The sequence below is a fragment of the Gopherus flavomarginatus genome, chromosome 14, assembly GCF_025201925.1.
Source record: "Gopherus flavomarginatus isolate rGopFla2 chromosome 14, rGopFla2.mat.asm, whole genome shotgun sequence".
NCBI classification, from domain to species: Eukaryota; Metazoa; Chordata; order Testudines; family Testudinidae; genus Gopherus; species Gopherus flavomarginatus.
The window spans coordinates 3,054,623-3,074,616 of NC_066630.1; the positions used below are offsets into that span (position 1 = coordinate 3,054,623).

At 52.2% G+C, this 19,994-nt stretch overlaps 2 protein-coding genes across 2 annotated transcripts in view; both read right to left on the bottom strand.

Moving 5' to 3' along the window:
* The window catches only part of UTP4 (UTP4 small subunit processome component), a 113,290-nt gene that overhangs the window by 44,895 nt on the left and 48,401 nt on the right, over nucleotides 1–19,994 (bottom strand). The gene's annotated exons all lie outside the window — the stretch shown is intronic.
* Nucleotides 6–19,994, bottom strand: part of TANGO6 (transport and golgi organization 6 homolog) — an 87,029-nt gene continuing 67,040 nt past the window's right edge. The window contains 3 exon segments of the mRNA XM_050922237.1: nucleotides 6–291; nucleotides 8,760–8,873; nucleotides 15,885–16,036. Of these exon segments, the coding sequence (XP_050778194.1) occupies nucleotides 115–291; nucleotides 8,760–8,873; nucleotides 15,885–16,036 (443 nt within the window). The 3' untranslated portion in view covers nucleotides 6–114.

Below are 19,994 nucleotides of genomic sequence, written 5' to 3' on the forward strand. Positions count from 1 at the left end.
GACGCAGGAATCCCAGTCTTTCCTGGCTACGGCGCGCTGGCACAGACCAAGAGGTGCGACTTGGCTGTGGAAGTCGTGCTGGGGGCACTCGATCCTGCTGGCCTGTCTGTCTTGCTAAGGCAGGACCATGAGCTTCTTCTCTAGGGTTTGAGGGGGGAACAAGAACCTCCTCATGATGTCATCAAGCTCCTCCAAGGCCAGCTGGGCATGAAGCACAGTGACCTCATCACGGTCCGAGACCACCACTGATTTCAGCAGGCGGTAGAGATCCCGCAACACGTCCCTGAGAACCTGGGGAGAGACCAATAGTCATCAGCTGCCATAAGCCAGTGTCCCCCATTGGGGCACAGACCTGACGCCTTCTGTCCAGCACCCCAGGCTCAGCCAAGTCACTACAGCAAATCACAGCAGTAGGATCACTTAGGCACAGAGGGGCAGGGATTTGTCCCAGTTTCCCCACCTGTCAGAGAGGGACCATGATACAGGCCCTCCTCTGTAAACACTGAGTGCCACAGCTGAACAGTGCTCGCTCCCCACAGCAGATGCTGAGCCAGTGGATTTTCCCTAAGACAGGCAAGTGGTGGCTTTTCTCCCCAGGGGCAGGTTTCTAGTTCCTCGGCTCGGGGACTGAAGCACGTACAAATTAGCCAAGTTGTCTGGCTGTGCGTGTCCATCCCTTACTAACCCACTTGCCATGTGATCCACTGCTCCATAGGAGTGTTGGCTGCAGCAGGCAGCCAGGCTGCCCCCCCAGGTCAGAGAGCTGCATGAACATCCAGCCAGGCTGAGGGGGGAACGGGGACCAGAGAAGGGTGGGAGCATGTGTGGCATTCATGGGGAAGGGATGCACAGAACCAGGCTTTCCCAGCTTTGGAGCAAGAGGTTCTAGATCTCTGGGATTTGGGCAAAGGCCTTTCTGGACGTGCATATGGGTCAGAAAATCCCAGCTCCCAGTGGCAGGGGTAGATGAAGTCCAGAGATGCCTGAAAACACAAAGTCCTTCCCTGCCTTGGTAGTAAGCCTGCTAACACCTTGGTGTCCATGCTCATCATGGAAAGGGGCTGCCCCCGGGGCGTGTGATTCGCAGCTCCACAGCTACAGTGGCACCATCCCGGAGGGAACAGGGCAGGTTCTGGACTGACACACCAAGTTGGTAGCTCCAAGGTCGACCGAACTGGTGCCTGCATTTTCCAGTCTACATCACTGCTTTGTCCAGACGAGCTGGATCTGAATCCCCTGCAGCTGGACAGCCAGATGACAAGGCTCTGGGGTGGGGCCAGGCGTGAGGGGTTTGGGAGGGCTCAGGGCTGGGGTAGGGAAGGGGGTCAGGGCTCTGGGCTGGGGATGAAGGGTTTGGGGTGCAGGGAGGGGCTTCAGGTTTGGAGGGGGCTTGCCTGCAGGCATGCCTCCCCCAGCTCCCATTGGCCAGGAACCAGCCAATGGGAGTGTGGAGCCAGTGCGTGGAGCCCCATGGTCCCCTGCCTAGGAGCCGCACCTGCTGCTGGTCGCTTCCAGGGTGCGGCGTGGTGTTTGAACAAGTAGGGACTAGCCTGCCTTAGCTGGGCAGCACCACTCATGGGACTTTTAAGGGCCCGGGCAGTGGTGCTGACCAGAGCCACCGTGACCCAGTGCCTTACATTCCACAGCCCAGAAAACTACTGCCCTAAATGATCCCCTTCCCCTCCTTGGCTTCTGCACCCTTCCGTTATCCAAAGGCTTTATCCCCTGCACCCCCCTGTCTTCACTGTGTTACCTGATGGCACAGCAATGGGTGGGAGAGAACCTGTCAGTGTCATCCACCTCTAGCAGGGGCCAAGCGAGGGCACAGTGCAACGCAATCCCAGCCTGGCTCTGGGAATTCCCAAGAGCAAGAGAACTATTTCCTTTAACGTGGGAAAGGCACCCAAACAAATTCTGCTGCTGGGAACATCAAATAACTGGCAAGGAGAGCGGGGAAGTCCTTGCCCCTGAAGAAAAGGGCCAGTCCTCAGTCCCTGCATTTACATGAATGCCCCCATGGCAATGCCCACGGCTTTCCAAGACGTAGTACTGACATGTTTTACCCGTGTCCACCGGCTCCTGTGCCAAGTTCTCCTTTCCTCAGTCTAACTCCTGACAGGGGAATTCCACTCCCCTGGCAGGGGAGAGGCATCTTGGCGGGGAATCCAGCAATCAGCAGGAAAGGCCAAGAAGAGAGAGACAAGGCTGGATGCCTTCCTTGGAGTGAGAGGCTCCCTGACCACCTGCAACCTATCAAAACCTCTCCCTCTGGCTGTATCCCTGTAGGTCACTTGCAACTGACACTGCACCGCCCAGCCTGGGTCCCTGGCCACATGGGGCCAGGCCATGAGGGGGGCAGACTTTCTGCACTGCTGGTGGGGGCCAGCCAGCTGAGAATGTGCAACTGGCAGGGTTCGTTTTACACACAGCCCAAGGCACTGCCGTCTCCAACAAGAATGACATGGACCTTTCATCAGCAGCATCTCCCCTTGCTGTGGAGAGGGATGGGCAAGAAGGCCTCACACCAAGGCAGAGTCCCTCATGTTCACAAGCTAAGGGAAGGTGCTGTCCTGTGGGGAAGGGAAGAAACAGGCAAGTCTCTGGGTTCTCACCAGAGCCATAGTTATTCATCAGGAGGCTCGAAGGAACCAGACACTTGGAATGGCCCAGCCCGGCCTTCTCTTCCCCAGTGCCTGCTGTTTCAGCTGTTGGCTCTGAAGATCAGAGGGAGGGTGTGCCTCTTCCATGCACAGGGAAACAGGTGCCAACAAAATGTACCAAAAGGGAGACTCCAGATACCTGCCCAGCAGAGGTGCTGCAAAGGAAGTGAGGGCAGCTGGAAAGGACGTACACAGCCAGAGGGTGGGTTTGGAAAAGGGATTTTACCAGTCAGGCTCACTGGCGTACAAGCCCCTGGGCTTTCCCCACTTCGCTCTGCAGCCAAGCCTTGAATTCAGTGTTTCTGTGGGACCACAAGGCTGCTAGTCTTCCCAGTGCAACATGGGGAACCCTGGAGTATGAAGCCCAAGTGGCTGCTGTTAGTGCCAGTCCTGAGTAGCAGAGCTCTGAGCCGCTCTACCCAGGAATAAGACTGCCCTGCACAAGCGCCCAAGGATAAGCTGCCAGCATGCCATGGCCAGGAACACAGCTTTGCAGGACCTGGCCAGCGCAGCGTGACTGGAACAGTTACCAACAAGTGAGTCCAACCTAGGGGTCCCTAGCATGCCCTGCAGACAAAGGGGGAGGAAGCTGTTGTGTAGACAGGGCTTCTCCGGGATGCAATACATTAGAATTCCCAGTACTCCATTCAGTTCATGTCTTATCAAACTGACTCACACGTGACAGTTCATCCTGAAGACCTGTCCGTGTCCCCCACTACACACCTGGCCTCTTCCTCTGCTGTGCATGTGGCCGGCACTTCTGCAACTGCACCACGAATCCCAAGGGCAGCTGGCATCACAAGCCTGTATGAGCACCACCTACTGCTTTTTGGGGGAATTTCACCTGCCACACTTTTAATGCCAGACTCACTCCACTCCCCTTTGCAGCAATAACCCCGTGTCATGCACCTGTTGCACTCACTGAGCAGGATTTCAGGGTGACTTTCCAAATGTTTGTGTTCTGGAGGGAGATGGGAAAGGTGAGGCCCCAGGGAATTTGCCTATGTTGGAATTCTTGGAACAGCAGCTAAGCCTCAGCAGAAACCCCTCTAAACCATAACCAATGCAACACCACACCTAGCATGCACACTGTCAAACTGCCCATCCCTCCCCAGCACGTGCCCAAGGCACTAACTCCATTTCACAGATGGGGAAACAGACAGAGGCCCCATAGCAAATCAGGGACAGAAGGGGATTAGAACTCAGGAGTTCCTGACTCCTAGTCCTGTGCTCAGTCCACTAGGCCACATGCCTCCCTGAACTGAGCAGGCTACCTCAGTAATTTGTACATCGGCCACCCACTGAAGTTACAGTCATTCAACAGGCATTGTGCTGCAATGGGATGGTATCAAAACACTTCCACCTTAACCAGCAGCTTGTTCAGGTACAGCAACTACACTGGAATCCTCCTCCTGGTAAATTGCCATTTAATAAATTTTATATAGCATGTTGTTCACCCAGGAATAAAACCTCACAAGCAAACATCAGGGAAGAAATGAAGGGACAAGCACTCCCCCACAGAGAAACTGACACATCTGGCTACACTGGAACAGATAACCAGGACTGGACAAATCCACTCACCCATGACAAGTGGGAAGCATTCACTGGAATGTGACTGGGCACAGGTAAGAGTGTGTGTGAATCTTCAATTTCTTTATAAAGTAATATTCCATTGCAAAAGTTGCTAACTCTAATCCTTGGTTGTGGGAGAGGGAAAAACCTTGGCAATATGAACAGAATGTAAAGCAATGCAGTGTCAACTTCCTGAGACTGCAGACAGCTCCAGTGCCTCTGCTGCAGCTCATAGCTTTCCCATACTGTAGCAGAGGAGATTAACTCCACTCTGGTCAGTTTCACAGCTGCTATCCAGAATTCTGTAGGGAGCAGTGCAAATAAGAATGTCAGTTTCACTCTGCTGCAGGCATATGGGCAACAGTAGAGGGAGATGCTGGTACTATTCATTCTCACTGAGAGAGAGAACCAAAAATGGAGGCTCAGGGAGTGGGAAAGCTACAGAAATCTGTCCCATCTTGCAGATGCTCTTGAGGGGGTGGGGGGACAAAGAGCAGCTCCTTTTCCCTGTAAGCAGCTAGCAAGAAGAGAAATTATCAGACACCTGGTAGAGTATTTGTACACAGACAAACCTGCAGTAGGAATGCAAGCAGCCAGCTCTCTACCTTCCAGGTTCCAGAGAGAAGCATATTAACCACACACAGAGCAGATGAATACACACAGCCAAAGCACACTGGGAAACTGCCTATGAGTGACAGGAAGCAGTAAAGTAAAGGTAGCTGCTGTGAGATTGTCATGCTCTCAATCTCTGGTCAATGGTATCAGCCACAGCAAACCTGCCCTAGCTGCTGAGAGCCCCAGGGGAGAAAGTGTTCCATTCCCAGCAAGACCTCTGACAATACTCAGGGCTCTGAGAGCCTGCAGCAGAGCAAGCGCCAGTCCCCGAAGGGCAGCTTGCCGATGCCACACGCTGTCTCGTGGAAGTGGGGGAAGCAGAAAGGTTAGAGGCAGACAGTTAGTAGGGAGAAGCACCAGGGCAAGGGGGCTGTGTCCATTTGTTTTCTGCCTATCAAGGACCTTGATGACTGGCTTTGAAAGTTTGCAGAGGAATAAAGCTAACCTGGATGTGAGTCATTCTCATATAAATGTTCTTTTCATTTGTGCACTACAGTGAGCCTCTGTCTATATGTGGAGCACTTGCTAGGGAATAGCTCTGCAAAGGAAACAGGCTGGATCAGCCGATAGAACATTCTGCAGCCTGTGTCAACACATGCTCAAAAAGGTGTTAAAACAACTTTGGGGGTGGAGGGAGACTTAAGACAACAAAAGGCAGGAAGCTGCTGGGCAGCTCTCAGGCTGCACAGGGACAAGGAGGGGAGTCTAGGTCAGTAGCACAGTGTTAACTCAGAAATCCTGGTTTCATTCTTGTAGCCTATGCAGTGAGCGCAGCAAGTGCAGAGCGTGACAAGCGAGGGGCTGCACGGGGCTTGGATTGCTTTCCCCGGGGGTCGGTTCTCCGGGTGCAAGCTACACGACCTGCAGTGAGACACCGAGTTAGGAAGCTGCTGCTTGCAAAAGCAGAGCCCCTCCCACCCCCAACAGCAGCTGCCAAGGAGCAGGCTCTGTAGCCAGGCCTAAGATCCAGTCCCCTGTTGCCCAGGTGCTCTCTGCAGCGAGGAGCGCGCCTCGCGGACACGAAGGAGCCGCCGTGGTTTAGACCCGCTGCTGGGCTGGCGTAAGAGCTGCTGACACCAGCACATGTTGTCCAACGTGCTGGTGTAAAAGCAGCGAACATGCAGCTTCCCACTTGGGATCTGCTCTTTGCCACCAAAACATTAAACTCTGACATGGGATTTCTAGTGAACCCAGAGAGACACGTCCCAGATTTTACGTATTACTGCATCAGCCTTTATAGCGCTGTGCTGTGCAATACCCACCCACGACGACAGCGCACACGTCTGGGGTGCTCTGACTGCCCCACAAAGGGTTGCACTGACAACCTGCCTGGAGTGCCAGCACTGCACCCGACTGCCATGCCATTGGCCTGGTATCAGCTGTCACTCTCTTAAATACAGAAGTGCAGGTGGTGGAAACTGCAGATCCCAGCATGCCAGAAGCTGGGACTGGACAACGGGGATGGATCACTCAAACCTGCCGTGTTCTGTAGATTCCGTCTGAAGCATCAGGCACTAGTCGCTGTCGGACAGGATAACGGGCTAGATGGACCATTGGTCTGCCCCTGTATGGCCCTTCTTATGTTCTTAATACTCTGTTTTGCCTTGTGATGGCCAGAAAAGCCAGCTCTCAGCACGCTAAGGGAACTGCACATTGGCCATGCCTCACCTCTGCCCAAGACACGCCTATTGCCACTCCCACAGGGCTAGCTCATTCAGCAGGACTGAGCCACTTCTGGTGGCACGACTCCTAGTACCCGCTGTATCGCACTCCGTTAGCAGGTACCTCACACTGACCCCACAGGGTCTCACATGCAGCTTGGCACTACCCAGAAGGATTCTGTGGCTACAAACCCACTGTGAGGGAAGAATCCAAGGGGCCTCGGCAGAGAGCAAGGAAGGGCAGCACAGCCTGAAACCCCATGGCTCTCTGCTGAACACAGAAGCACCCAAGGGGATCGTGTATGTTATTACAGGGGATGGAGCTTGGTTCAGACCAGCTCCTGACTTCACAGATGCACCGTTCAAAGGGGATAAACTAGCTGAAAGTTCAGCCTCACCAGTGAAGAGCCAACCCTGCTCTGACATCTTTGGCGGAGTGGCTCAGTCATTCCACACACAGGCTTTACTAGAGTGTGATAAAGAGCTGGGCTTTTACCCAGGGACAGACCCAAGGAGAGGCAGGCACCTGGGTGAGGGCTCACTGGCGCTCAGCAGACTCCCCAGCTGGCTAGGACCTCCCCCTGCATGCAGCCTGCTGTAACAGAGATCCATGCACAGAGAGCAAGCCTCAGCACAGAAGCAGAGGAGGGATCTGGGGAGCTCTGGTGGGTAGCAAGTGCTGCCCATTCGGTGCAGTGTTGCCCCTTCTCCAGGTGCTGGGCCTGCTCCTGACCCCAGCCAGGGGATTCAGAAGATGTAACCAGCGCCAACATGGCTGCTCTGAGGCTGGTGGTTCCAGGTTGGACCTGCTGCCATTGTAACGTTCAGGCCCTGGGGTCACATGGGATTGGAGTCACACACTATCTAACCCTTTGGCATCTCATCCAGAAGTCACAGTGCTCCATCTGTCCAACCAATTTTATGGGGAGAGCAAATGACCTCTTGGCCTAAGAGGGTGACTTTCCCAGTGCACCACCTGCTTGGACAAATGGGGACCCTGGATCCCCACTGAAGCACTACACGGAGGTAGAATCCAATAGTGTCCACATCTTCTAGGCCCTGAACCACCCTCTAGGTGCTGGGCTGCATGGGGGCATCTCCAGCTGACAGCCTCCTAGCACCACCTCAGACACAGCAATGCCAGATTAAACTTCCCCAGAGCACAAATCTATCCCTGGCAGTGCCAGCCCAGCTCCAAGCGCTGTCACTGTCAACAGGACAGGCTTTTTATAATGCAGTGGACACCAGACACTCTCTCCCACTCTCTGCAAACACACGGAAGAGCAGGGAAAAGGAACAGGGCAGCCCAGGGCTAGCAGCATGGCCTGGGTGCTTTCATATGTCAGAAATAGCACTGATTAGACTGAGGCAGAGATGGGAGTGAAATCTCTGGCCATGGCAGGACGACAGCCTTTGCTGTAGTAATGCAGGGAGGTTGCTCTTCATCTCTCCAAGGAAGACAGTCACTGTTGCAGTGCTAAAGCCACTGTGGGGAACGGCCAATACGCAGGAGCTGCTGTGTAAGCGAGGAAGCTGGGATCAGTGTTAATGCAGAACATTAACAGTGGGTGCTGGGAAGTCGAGGAAGTCTGTGGCTTTTAGGGTAATTACTGTTCTCGTAATATTTCACCACATCCATGCTGGTGACTCCTGAACAGATCTGTGCATTAGGAATCATGAAACCAGGACAGAGGGCTCATGATTTCCAGAACTCCCAGGTACTCCAGGAGGGGGTATCTCCCCGCTGGGGACTGGCGCACACAGACAATAAGAGGAGACACCATTGTGCACTAATCTTAGAGCTCGGCACAGGAGCTAGGCAGGAATCCCTGCAGGGGAAATGAATTCCTAGCTCACCGTTACGCTTTCATTAGATGTGGAAGTTTAACCTTCTGAATTATTAGGCTCCCAAGAGCCACATGTTGGGTTTTACTGCCTGCAACATCGAGAGGAAATGTTTCTTGTAACCCTTCCCAGCGACTCAACACACACAATCAGAGCCTGAACTGCTGCTATCTAGAAATCACTTCAGAGACACCCAGAGAGTTCACTAAGTTGCTGTATGAGAGCACATTAAGCTGGCCAGGCTTGGGATGGGTGCAGTGGCAGGACCCTTGGGTCTGGAGACACTTGGGAGTTTCCTTGTTATGTAGCAGGCGCCAGAGCACTGACTGTATGCTCCAGGGACAAAGCGTGATGCGTGCCTGTGCCATGAGTGAGGGTCAGTCTGGGGGCAGGGAGGGAGGCTTACCTCAGTTGCTTTCTCACTGAGCCCACGGAGCAGCACCACCACCACATGAACGGCAGCTCTTCGGACTTCAGCCTCGCTGTCTGTCTTAACTATGGCTGTCAAACAGGAGGTCACCTGGCAGGGCAAACCGGGGTGAGAACTTCGTTAGTGTACACGCAGCGCCTTTGCCACACTCCGTCGTCCCCACCGCGGTATCACCAGGCTGGGTGGGGGTACAGTCAGGAACCCATCAGTACACCCACACGGGACATGGAAAACATAGCAGTGACTGTAACATGCAGATCCACATGTTATAGGCGTACACACAGCAGGGAAAACGCCACAGCAACAGCCCCCAGGGCCTGCCCACCTGCAGCTCCAGAGCATGCAGGAGAACTCAGGGCAGAAACAAGCCCATCGAAACCAAGACAGACCTGGCCCAGCAGGCTAGAGTGCACCCCATGACATGCGTCTTTACAGAAGCTGCAGGCAATGGGGGCTGTGTCAGGAGTGGAAAGAAGGGAAGCCCCATGTTATGCTGCTCTCCTGCCTTTTCTGCCAGCTGAGGTCTGGGGCTGCTCATTCAGCATTCCCTGGGGCCGGGGGATGACGTCCCATTGCCTGTGATTTCACGGGATGGGACTGGGGGAAATCCTCTTGACAACATCAGAAGACCTCTGGCCTTTCAAGCTGGCTCCCTACATTTTCAAACCCAGGTGCCTAAAGTTAAAATCCTAAACAAAAGTGACCGAATTCTCAAAAGGTGCTGAGCTCCTGACACTGCCACTGACTTCAGCGAGAACCGGGTCATTTAGCACCTTTACATAGGTCAATTTAGTGGCCTAAAGGTGGATTTGGGCACCTAACTTTAGGCATCCAGATTTGATTAAAAGTGCAGATGCCGCTAGGCTCCCCATGGATTGGGAGGGGCTTTGCTCCGTGTGTTGTCAGGGCAACGGGGGCTGCAAAGCTGAGTGGGACCCAGGAAAGCAGCAGACACTGTGTGATGAGAAAGCTGTTGTATAACAAAGGATTCTAAGCATGGTCCAGTCCCGCTCCGTAGAAGGTCTGAGAAGGAATGCTACCTGCCCAGGTATTTGTTAGGTACCTCATGGCCTCTGAATTGCTCAGTGGTACAAGACTGGGTTTGGTTCATATATTCCCTTGTTTGGGCACTGGCATCCATGATGTCTGCATTTCTCTGGGCAGGGGCGGCTCTAGCTTTTTTGCCACCCCAAGCACAGCAGGCAGGCTGCCTTCGGCGGCTTGCCTGCGGGAAGTCCCCCGGTCCCGCGCCTTTGGCGTACCCGCCGCTGAACTGCTGCCGAAACCACAGGACCAGCAGACCTCCCACAGGCAAACCACAGAAGGCTGCCTGACTACTGCCCTTGCAGGGACTGGCAGGGCGCCCCCCGCGGCTTGCCACCCCAGGCACGTGCTTGGAGCGCTGGTGCCTGGAGCCGCCGCTGTCTCTGGGCCACTGGATGGTATTGCCATTCCCCACCCCAGGAGGCAGGCACTCTCTCAGCAGCAGTGCCAGATATCATGGGTCGTAGGCAAACACTGGGTATTTTATTATTAAAAAGCCCCTTTCAGACAGTGCAGATGATTGTGAGCCAGAACAGGTCCTGAAGAGCCTGTAATACAGACTGACCAACCTGAAGGGTGTGTCACTGGTATCAAGTAGGTGAATTGGGGGGCACAAATTGCTTGAGTGAGACTTCCTGGAACAGCTACATCTAAAAACCTGAGAGCAGAAACTGTTGCCCAAAAGCAAAGTGCCTCATGCAGAGAACATGGGCGTGCCTGGATCACGCCTTTAGAGAGCGAGTGAATCTCCAACTCGAGGAGAGACACTTCACTTGCACAGGGATTTGCTATGCAGACCATGTGTTTCTCTGCTGTTAAGCAGGCAGGCAGAGTCTAAAGAGCCTAATTAGATAATCAGCAACAGCAGGGAGAGTTTGCAGAGCTAGCATGTTCCTGAAATAGCTGACATGCGGTGCATTGGCATCTTGTCAAATGCTGTCACTACCAGATCAATGCGTGAGCAGAAGAGAAGGGAAATATTCATTACATCTTTCTGACTGTCTTGCAGAAGGCGTGCTCTGCCACCTGCTTGCGTTCACACTGCTTTTGGCATTGTTCCTGACCTCACAGCTTCTAACCACACCAATGCGTCTGCTTGTCTTTGACACTAGCCAGTCACCCAGAACCATATGGGCTAAGAAGGGTTTCTCAGAGCAGCCTGTGAACAAGTGGTGGGAAAAGTGTCTCAGCAGTTCCACTGGCACGGGTGGACCAGCAGAGAGCTGAACAGCAAAGTCCTACAAATCCTATCCCAGTCCACGACCGTGTGTCTCTCAATGGCCCTGGCTAGGTGTGCTCTTGTTTTGAATCATGCCTGGGAGCATGACCTGCCTTCCTCCTCACATGTGCTGCAATAGTTCCTGGGAGATTTTAACCCACCTGCCTCCTGCTTCCCAAATCCCCAACATCCAGTGCACACTGCATCTGTGCTTAAAGCTGTTCTCCTCCAGCAGATCCCAGCTTTGCAAAGCACTGCCTGACACTAACAGACATGCTCCACTTTCCGTGGCTGCTTGGCACCATTTCCAAACAGAACAGAAAAGGAGTATCAGCAATTTGTTCAAGGACAGTGCCTAGTCCCCCCGGGCCCTGGAGAGTGCATCTCACAGAGGAGCTGGCTGCTGCCATGCCTGCTGAACTTGGCTGGACTCCCTCCTGCTGCAGAGCCAGAAGGGATTTACACAGCAGCAGCAGAGAAGCTGCACCAGACCTGTCCACATGCTTATTCATGCCAGAGACTAAGGGCTCAGAGAAGAATGGAGCTGGAGCCTGAGCCTGAAGTGATCTGGAAGCACCCACAACAGGCCTGCGCTAGTCGCACACAATTGTAGGGCTCTGAGAGCTTGTTTCAGGCACATTCATAGTGCCCACTCACTCAGCAGTGAGTGGGTCACCTTCGGGGGGCAGGGTGGGGGACTGTGACTCTGCAGGACTCAGCCCTAGTGCAATCTCTGGACAGAGCTCCTCAGCTTTCTCTTTCTGCCAATACACAAGCCCTTCACCCTTGGACCACCTTAAACACAAAACTACTGGAGCTCTACCCGAACAGTAACAAGATCCCCCCGGCTTCCCAGCCCTGTGACTATCTGTCCCAGTGATTCTTCTGAGGTCGGCAGGGAGATGGGAGCCTGCTGCCTAGCACCCTGTGGGAAGGCACAGCCCAGGTTTAAGCCAACACAGTGTTCATATGGGACCACAGAGCTGACAGGTGTATTTCTACACAAACCCTGGAAACAGAGCTTCTTCAAGCACTGTGAGAATGCCCCGGCCCCCAGGCGGTATCTCCACACTGCTCTCAGCCCTTACGCTTACATCCAGAATTCACGCAGGCTGGCACCAACCCAGCCAATCCCCAGGAACAGCCTGTGCTGGGAAGCAACTCACAAGCAGAGGGGATTGCAGACAGCCTCCCGTGGCTGCAGCTGTGCTTCTCCCTTCCCTGAAGCACTTCCACCTGCCTTAGGGTCTGAAAAGGGATCAGACCAACTGAGCACAGAACAGAGGTGACCTGCTTGTCCTCTGGCATGTGCTCACACCTCTGCCTGACTCCTAGTGAGCACCTGCCTCAACCACATCCTTCTGCTCACTCAGTGGGGACGGTGCTGATCTCAGCATGCCTGATGTAGATCGCTTTTAACTCATTAACAGTCTGCTCATTCGAAGGAGCATTACCGCAGGCCCCATCTCTGCTCTATAAACCCGGCGCTGCCTAATGACTGCACTGACACGTCTCTGCAGAAACCTACAGTGCACGCCACGGACCGTGTGTGGCTGACGGTGCCCTGCCAGGTGGGCTCTTATCAGCAATTCCATAGCACTTGTCGCCATAGTACCGGAGCAGCTCACAATGATACGGCCCCTCCCAGCTCCTGGGTGGTGGTTAGAAATCACATGCATATCTGTCAGCCCAACACAATGCCTTAGGAGAAGAGGCCCTGAAGACTGCAGTGCACTATTCCAGGCACCTCAGCTTCTGATTAGGAAGCACAGATAAAGCAGTATCAGCACCTGGTATAGGCCACGAGGAGAGATTCCTAGTTCTCAGCACCCTGGGAGACTAGAGCTCAGTTCAGTATCATCCCAGACACAGGCCACCAGACTGGGAGTGTCCCTATCTTGCACTGGATGGCGCAGAGGCAGGTGCTCTGGCCTTTAATATGGAGCTGCTGAATGCAAAGAATGTGTGTGAAGAGGAGGAGAGGCTAGAGCATGGCATAGGCTTGATGGGCAAGACTTCCATTTCAGCAAAGGCATCAGGGAGCTTCACTTCTATGCAAATGAGGTTGATCCCTGGGATCCCGGCCAGTTACCAGGCCCACCCTCACTATCTACTCATGGGCCACACCTCTCTGGGCAGGCTGTGGTGTCACTGGGCTGTCAAACACACCTGAGCCCTTTGGTCAGAGAGGGCACCTCACGAACACTGGTGAGCAGGCATCAGAACTGCTACAGAGCTGCACCCAATGTTCTCATCTCTTGTCCGCAGAGCTAGTCACGGGGCTCTAAGAGGCAGGAACACGTCTCTGTTATTTATATTAGCACAGTGCCTTGGGGCCCAGCCCTGGAGGAAGGACCCAGGGTGCTAGACACTGTACAAACACATGGTCCCTGCCCCAAAGAGCTCACAGTCTGTAGTGCAGCCGTTCCCAACCAGGGCGGGGGACAGGAGTGTACAGCTGTCTGGTCACATGGGGCTGGCTCTTCTACTCCAATGCAATAAAGACCAGCAGCTGGATACAGTGAGAAACACACGAGCAAAATATTTCATGTTATTTTATGTACGTGATTAATCCAGTTGACACAGAGGTGTGTGAGCACAACTGGAAGGGAGGTGAGGGCTGGTGAGGGCAAATGGGAAGGGAAGGAAACACACAGCTCCCCGAATCCTCGTGTGCAAAGGGCACTAACATGGAAGGACATTTGCCAGGTCACTACTTGATCTGTGTGTGAAAATGTTCTTCACACATGCCTACTGAGAGGCCATTTTTGGTTTGTTTGTTCCGAAACAATTAAAGCCCTGGACCATGCACACACCGGGGCTGCACGTGCACGTGCCTTCCAGAGAAAGGAGTGATGTGTGGGAAGGGAACAGCTCTGGGAATGGCCTGTTTGCAGACACACTGGCTGTACAAGCACAGTCTTCTGGGCCTCAGCAGCGTTCATGGCTGAGTGAGTGAGACGGTGTTCCTGGGTTTAGTGCCAGAGTAGCAGGTTCACTGCCTCCAACACATCAAACAGTTACAATCAGCCAGGGAAAAACGAGAAACTCACCTTTGGCCCTGAAAAAACTTCAAGGGAGAACAGCAGCTGGGGAAACTCCACCTTTGTTGTGCCTCTGATATAAACACTTCTTGTCTAAAGCCTTTCATCAAAGTGCATAGACTGCAGCACCCCAGCCACTAGGATAAAACTGACACCGAATTCTCCTCTTTTGCAGCAATGAAAAGCATAATGAGATGCTATTAACTGGGAGGAGGTGCCTTTAGCAGGTACAAAATATGCTTTAAGGTCCTGTACTACAGTTAAATTATTAGAGGCAGGGCTGGTAGCCCGACACTTCCCATTATACGACCCTGTTTTCAGTTGCCAAACTAACTATTTCGGCTGAAATTTTCCATGCCAGGGGTCTGCCTCAGACTGAATTAAAGTACCAACAAAAATTGTTCAGTTGATTCAGAGAACAAGATTAGGGAAAAATACATTGTTTTGCCCATGTTTAAAATATTCTTTCTGTGTTTAACTGAGAAGCTATAGTGCCTCCACATCTGACAGCGAGGGCTTGAAACGTGGCAGGGATGGTGGCTTCACTCAGTGTCAGAGCTCTGCACGTTACTATTCCTGTGAAAAGCTGCCCAGATTTGGTAAAGTGACAGGCCACTGGATATGTTCTGTTTGCACATGCTCTGAAGGGACCAATAGGTAAATTCTCTGAAGATTCTGTCTACACTGAGCATGCTCCAGTTCAGGGCCACAGAGGCTGAACAGGACTTTCCCAGTAATCATTGTTCCCAGCTGCCAGGGAGCACTGTGGTGCTGGGTACCAGAACTGACAGGGAGACTCTCTCCTGTGTTTCCAATGATCCATCTGCCAGGCAGGCTGGAGGAGGAAGCTGCCTGACTTGAATGCAGAGGGGACAAGAGCTGAACATGTGAGAGGGGCAGCAGAGGGGGCAAAGTGCCAGGGGCAAGACTGGGAACTGGGAAAATAGGTAAGCAGAAGACTGAGATTAGACAAGGAATCTAGGGGCAGGGATGACTAGGACTGCCTAGGCAATGAGTCGTGGGGGGGACGAGACTGAGTGAAGAGTCAAGGAAGAGTGACTGGGAGCTGTGGGTGAGACACTGGGGACCAGGAGAGGGGGAAAGGGGTAGGGAGAAGACTGAAATTAGACACGGTGTCAGGGGTGCGGGACGACTGGGAGCTGGGACTCAGAGGGTGAGCTGTACTCTGCATTCAGAATCGGACTTGAACAGCATGCAGTAAATAGGACCTGGAGTCACACATGGAACAATGAGGATAAAACCAAATCTCAAATAGCTGCTCATTCAGAGTGCACCATCCATCCTGTGCACTGAATGAGGCAGGGTCCTATGGAAACAACAGCATGGGGTCACCTAAATAAAGACTACGTTATAACGCATACACACAAGGGGGCCAAATCAAAGTTATAGGCAACCTTAATTCTGGCATTTCTTAACCCAAGTGCTTGACTCTGCAATCTTTACATTCTTTTGCACGTACAATATATAAACAGACAGAAATGTGAGCTCCTGAAGACCTGATTCAAAGGACATACTGCTCTCAGGGTATAAACAGGCCTCCTCGTTCCCATCTCAGCCAGCACAAATGGTTTCTAAGATTAGGAACCTAAAAACGCACCTGCAAGATATGCAGCAGCCCTAGGAAGATTCCTCCTTCACTGATCCCATGCCTCCACTCTGCGGGAGAGGAGTCGGCAGGAAGACCCCTGTAACTGTGTCATTAAGACCACTCTCCAGTGGCAACAGATACAGCTAAAGTGTCTATTATATAGGGGAGATGTACAGCGTTGATACCTCCTGAACCACGGAGCCAAGCTGGAAGTGAAGTCTCTGACACAGCTCTCCCAAGTTGGACAGACTGCTAGCCCTCAGGGTGCTATCCGGGTCTCTTGCTCCTCTCAGGAATGCATGAATCAGAGGAGCTCTGTACTGGCAGCTCATGTCCCCTGCAGAAGAGAGAAGAAGAAAGCACAGGAGGTTTAAGGAGATTTGACAGGTTTCAAAAGCAAACAGTTTAAAGGCCAGGAGATGCTTCCACTAGCGGGAAGGACTTTTCAGAACTCCTTTCCCGCTATGCTGAGCCCGTTTCTGGTGCAGTTCTGAAAAGCCCTTTCTCCAATTCAGTCTTTTTAGTTGCTGGCATTAGATATTAGTGGATCTAATAATTTTAACCCCTTCATGGCCGTGTTCCTGTACCATGCTTTCCTATAGAGTTCTAGGATATAGCACTTAAGCAGCTTCTCTCCTAGATAATGCAGGTGAGCCAGTGATCAGCGCTTATTAAATGACTTGTGTTCTCACTGGCAACACACCACTGTGTTGTCTCTGAGACAGGGGCTCTGCAGACCTAGTCCCTAGAGTGCATCATCAGTGTTCTGAGTAATCTGAAGCAGAGACCCGCATCTGAGGCTTTCACTCTGCTGCGCATGGTCTCAGCCAGTGCCATTTCTGGTACCGGCTGAGGGCCGACTCCATCAGGAGAAACTTCAAACGATAGTCCCACTCCCTCTTAGTTCTAGGTCTAAAGCTCCTGCAAATTCAGCACAGGTCTGTCTGATGACCTTCTTCTAGGCACTTAAGACAAGCAGCGTCGCCTCTGGTCATAGGTTTCGCACACCTCTCACATGACTTAAACCTCTGCAGTAGAGGCCTGCCCCGGTGTCTGGGGAAAACTGGGGGGGGAGACGACCCCCCAAAGTAAGTTTAGCTAACTATAAACTACAAACTACTGTAACTATAACTGTGAAACTATTTACAGCTAGGAAAAGGGGAACCACTAGGTAGGTACTTGTGATTGCAAGAGACTGAGCTGCTCCAACGACTGTCACTGGTCGTAAGAAGGAACTGAGCAGGCGGCGGGTCTGCAGGACCTATAGACACTGCCATGAAGATGCCACTCCTGATGGGTACCACTAGGGGAAAAACCTTCCGACAATCGTGCACGCGGTGCGCACACCTATTGGAATGCACATGCGCAATCACTTGAAGAAGGATTAATGGTTCAGAGTGGGAAAAGCGGGCACTGTTGTCTAGACCTTCATACTATGAGGCCAAGGGACGCACAGAGCTGAAACACACCAAAATTTAAAGCCCAGGCTCAGCAGCAGTCATACAAAGATTTAACATTTCTGTGAAGAACAAGAAGAACATCCACTCTTACAGTAGGCAGGATAAACCCAGGCTTCTGCAGCCAGACATAAGCCAGCCACATTCTCCGTAAGCCCACGCATTCTCCAGTGCTGAACAGCAGATGGCTTCTACCAAGGACTGGCTTCCGTAACAGGGGACCAGAGGTGGGGTGTTCTCAAGAGTGCTTCTCAATGCATTTCCAAGTCATTCTTAACTTCACCTCTCTTTGGAGTCAAAGTGATTCCCTTCCAGTTCAGACAGCAGCACAGAACACACAGCGTTCTTGTGACGTTGCACCCCATAATGCTTTACAGAAATATGCTTATGAGTGTAAATATGACATAACTGGAATATGTTTTATGCTAGATATGCCATGTAACATATCTTTGCAAAGGTTATGATCTACTGAATATATTCATCCTATTTGTATGCATGTATCATTTTTATATCTGAAGTTATGAGTGTTGGCTCTATGCTTGTATTTAAAGTGTTTGCTGCAGGAAGCACATAAGGCAGATTTGGGTCTACACTACGCGTTTAAACCGAACTTCGCAGTGTTAAACCGATTTAACCCTGCACCCGTCCATACAACGAGGCCCTTTATATCGATATAAAGGGCTCTTTAAACTGGTTTCTGTACTCCTCCCCGATGAGAGTAGCGCTGAAATCGGTATTGCCATGTCGGATTAGGGTTAGCGTGGCCGCAAATCGATGGTATTGGCCTCCGGGCAGTATCCCACAGTGCACCATTGTGACCGCTCTGGAAAGCAATCTGAACTTGGATGCACTGGCCAGGTAGACAGGAAAAGCCCTGTGAACTTTTGAATTTCATTTCCTGTTTGCCCAGCGTGGAGCTCTGATCAGCACGGGTGGCGATGCAGTCCCAAATCCAAAAAGAGATCCAGCATGGACTGTACGGGAGATACTGGATCTGATCGCTGTATGGGGAGACAAATCTGTTCTATCAGAGCTCCGTTACAGAAGACAAAATGAGAAAGCATTTGAAAAAATCTCTAGGCTATGATACAGAGTCCACAGCACAGTGCTGTGTGACAAGCGTAACGGAAAGCCAAAGAATCAAATGGACGCTCATGGAGGGAGGGAGGGGGAACTGAGGACTCCAGCTATCCCACAGTCCCCGCAGTCTCCGAAAAGCATTTGCATTCTTGGCTGAGCTCCCAATGCCTGAAGGGTCAAAAACACTGTCAGGGGTGGTTCAGGGTATATCTTGTCAATGTACCCCCCTCCCCCCCCGTGAAAGAAAAGGGAAAAAAATAGTTTCCTGCCATTTTTCAATGTCACCATATATCTACTGCATGCTGCTGGCAGACGTGGTGCTGCGGTGCTGAACAGCAGCATCCCCTCCCCTTCCTTTCCTGATGGCAGACAGTACAAAATAGTGGAAAACCGTCATCATCCCATGAGTGCTCCTGGCTGGCCTCGGTGAGGTCGGCCAGGGGCGCCTGGGTAAAAATGGGAATGACTCCCTGTCATTCCTGGCAGATGGTACAAAATGCTAGGTAACCATCCTCATCATAGCAGCTGGAGCCTGAGCTCCATCAGCCCCCACCCCCGCGTTTCGTGTCTAAAGAAAAGATTCTGCGCTCTTCTCCTCCCTACCCTTTAATGTCCTGCCTGGACTATCAAAGCAGCTGGAGGCTGCCTCTCCTTCATTTTATCTCGCTAAAAAGTCAGTGTTTCTTATTCCTGCATTCTTTATTACTTCATCATACAAATGGGGGGACACTGCCATGGTAGCCCAGGAGGGTTGTGGGAGGAGGGAAGTAACGGGTGGGGTTGTTGCAGGGGCACCTCTAGAATAGCATGCAGCTCATAATTTCTGCAGGATCTCTGGGGCTCTGACACGGAGCGGCTGTGCTCTCTGGCTCCCTAGTAGACTTGCCTCATATTCTAGGCAGGACTGACTCTATTTTTATACAAACATAAAGAAGGGAATGACCCGGAGAGTCATACCCAGTTTTGTCCATGCGCCCCCGGCCAACCTCAGTGAGGCCAGCCAGGAGCACCCATGACAGCAGCAAACAGTACAAAATGATTGATAACTGTCATCTCATCGCCAATTTACAATGGCAGACGGTGCAATAGGGATTTAACTATCTCTGCTACCTTGTAAAGGCAAATGAATGCTGCTGTGTAGCACTGCAGTACCGCTTCTATCAGCAGTATCCAGTACACATACGGTGACAAACCAGGCTCCCTGGTTGCCAGGCTATGGAGTCTGCCAGGGCAATCCAGGGAAAGAAGGCGCAAAATAATTGTCGGCCGTTGCTTTCACGGAGGAAGGAATGAGTGACGACATTTACCCAGAATCACCTGCGACACTGTTTCTGCACCATCATGCATTGGGATCTCAACCCAGAATTCCAATGGGCGGGGGAGACTGCGGGAACTATGGGATAGCTGTGGGATAGCTACCCACAGTGCAATGCTCCGGAAATCAACACTAGCCTCGGTACATGGACACACACCACCGAATTAATGTGCTTAGTGCGGCCGCGTGCACTCGACTTTATACAATCTGTTTTACAAAACCGGTTTACGTAAAATCGGAATAATCCCGTAGTGTAGACATACCCTAGTGTGAAGGGTTTATTCAAGTAATTGGCAGTACTTAACTAGCAACCGCCTTTGGGAAGACGCCAATCCACATCTGAGCTTTCCTGGGAACGTTCAAACTAACATGTGAACAATGGCGTTGGCCTGCAAAAAGCTGAATCATTCACAGACATGTGACTTGCCCAGGTGGCTACAGAC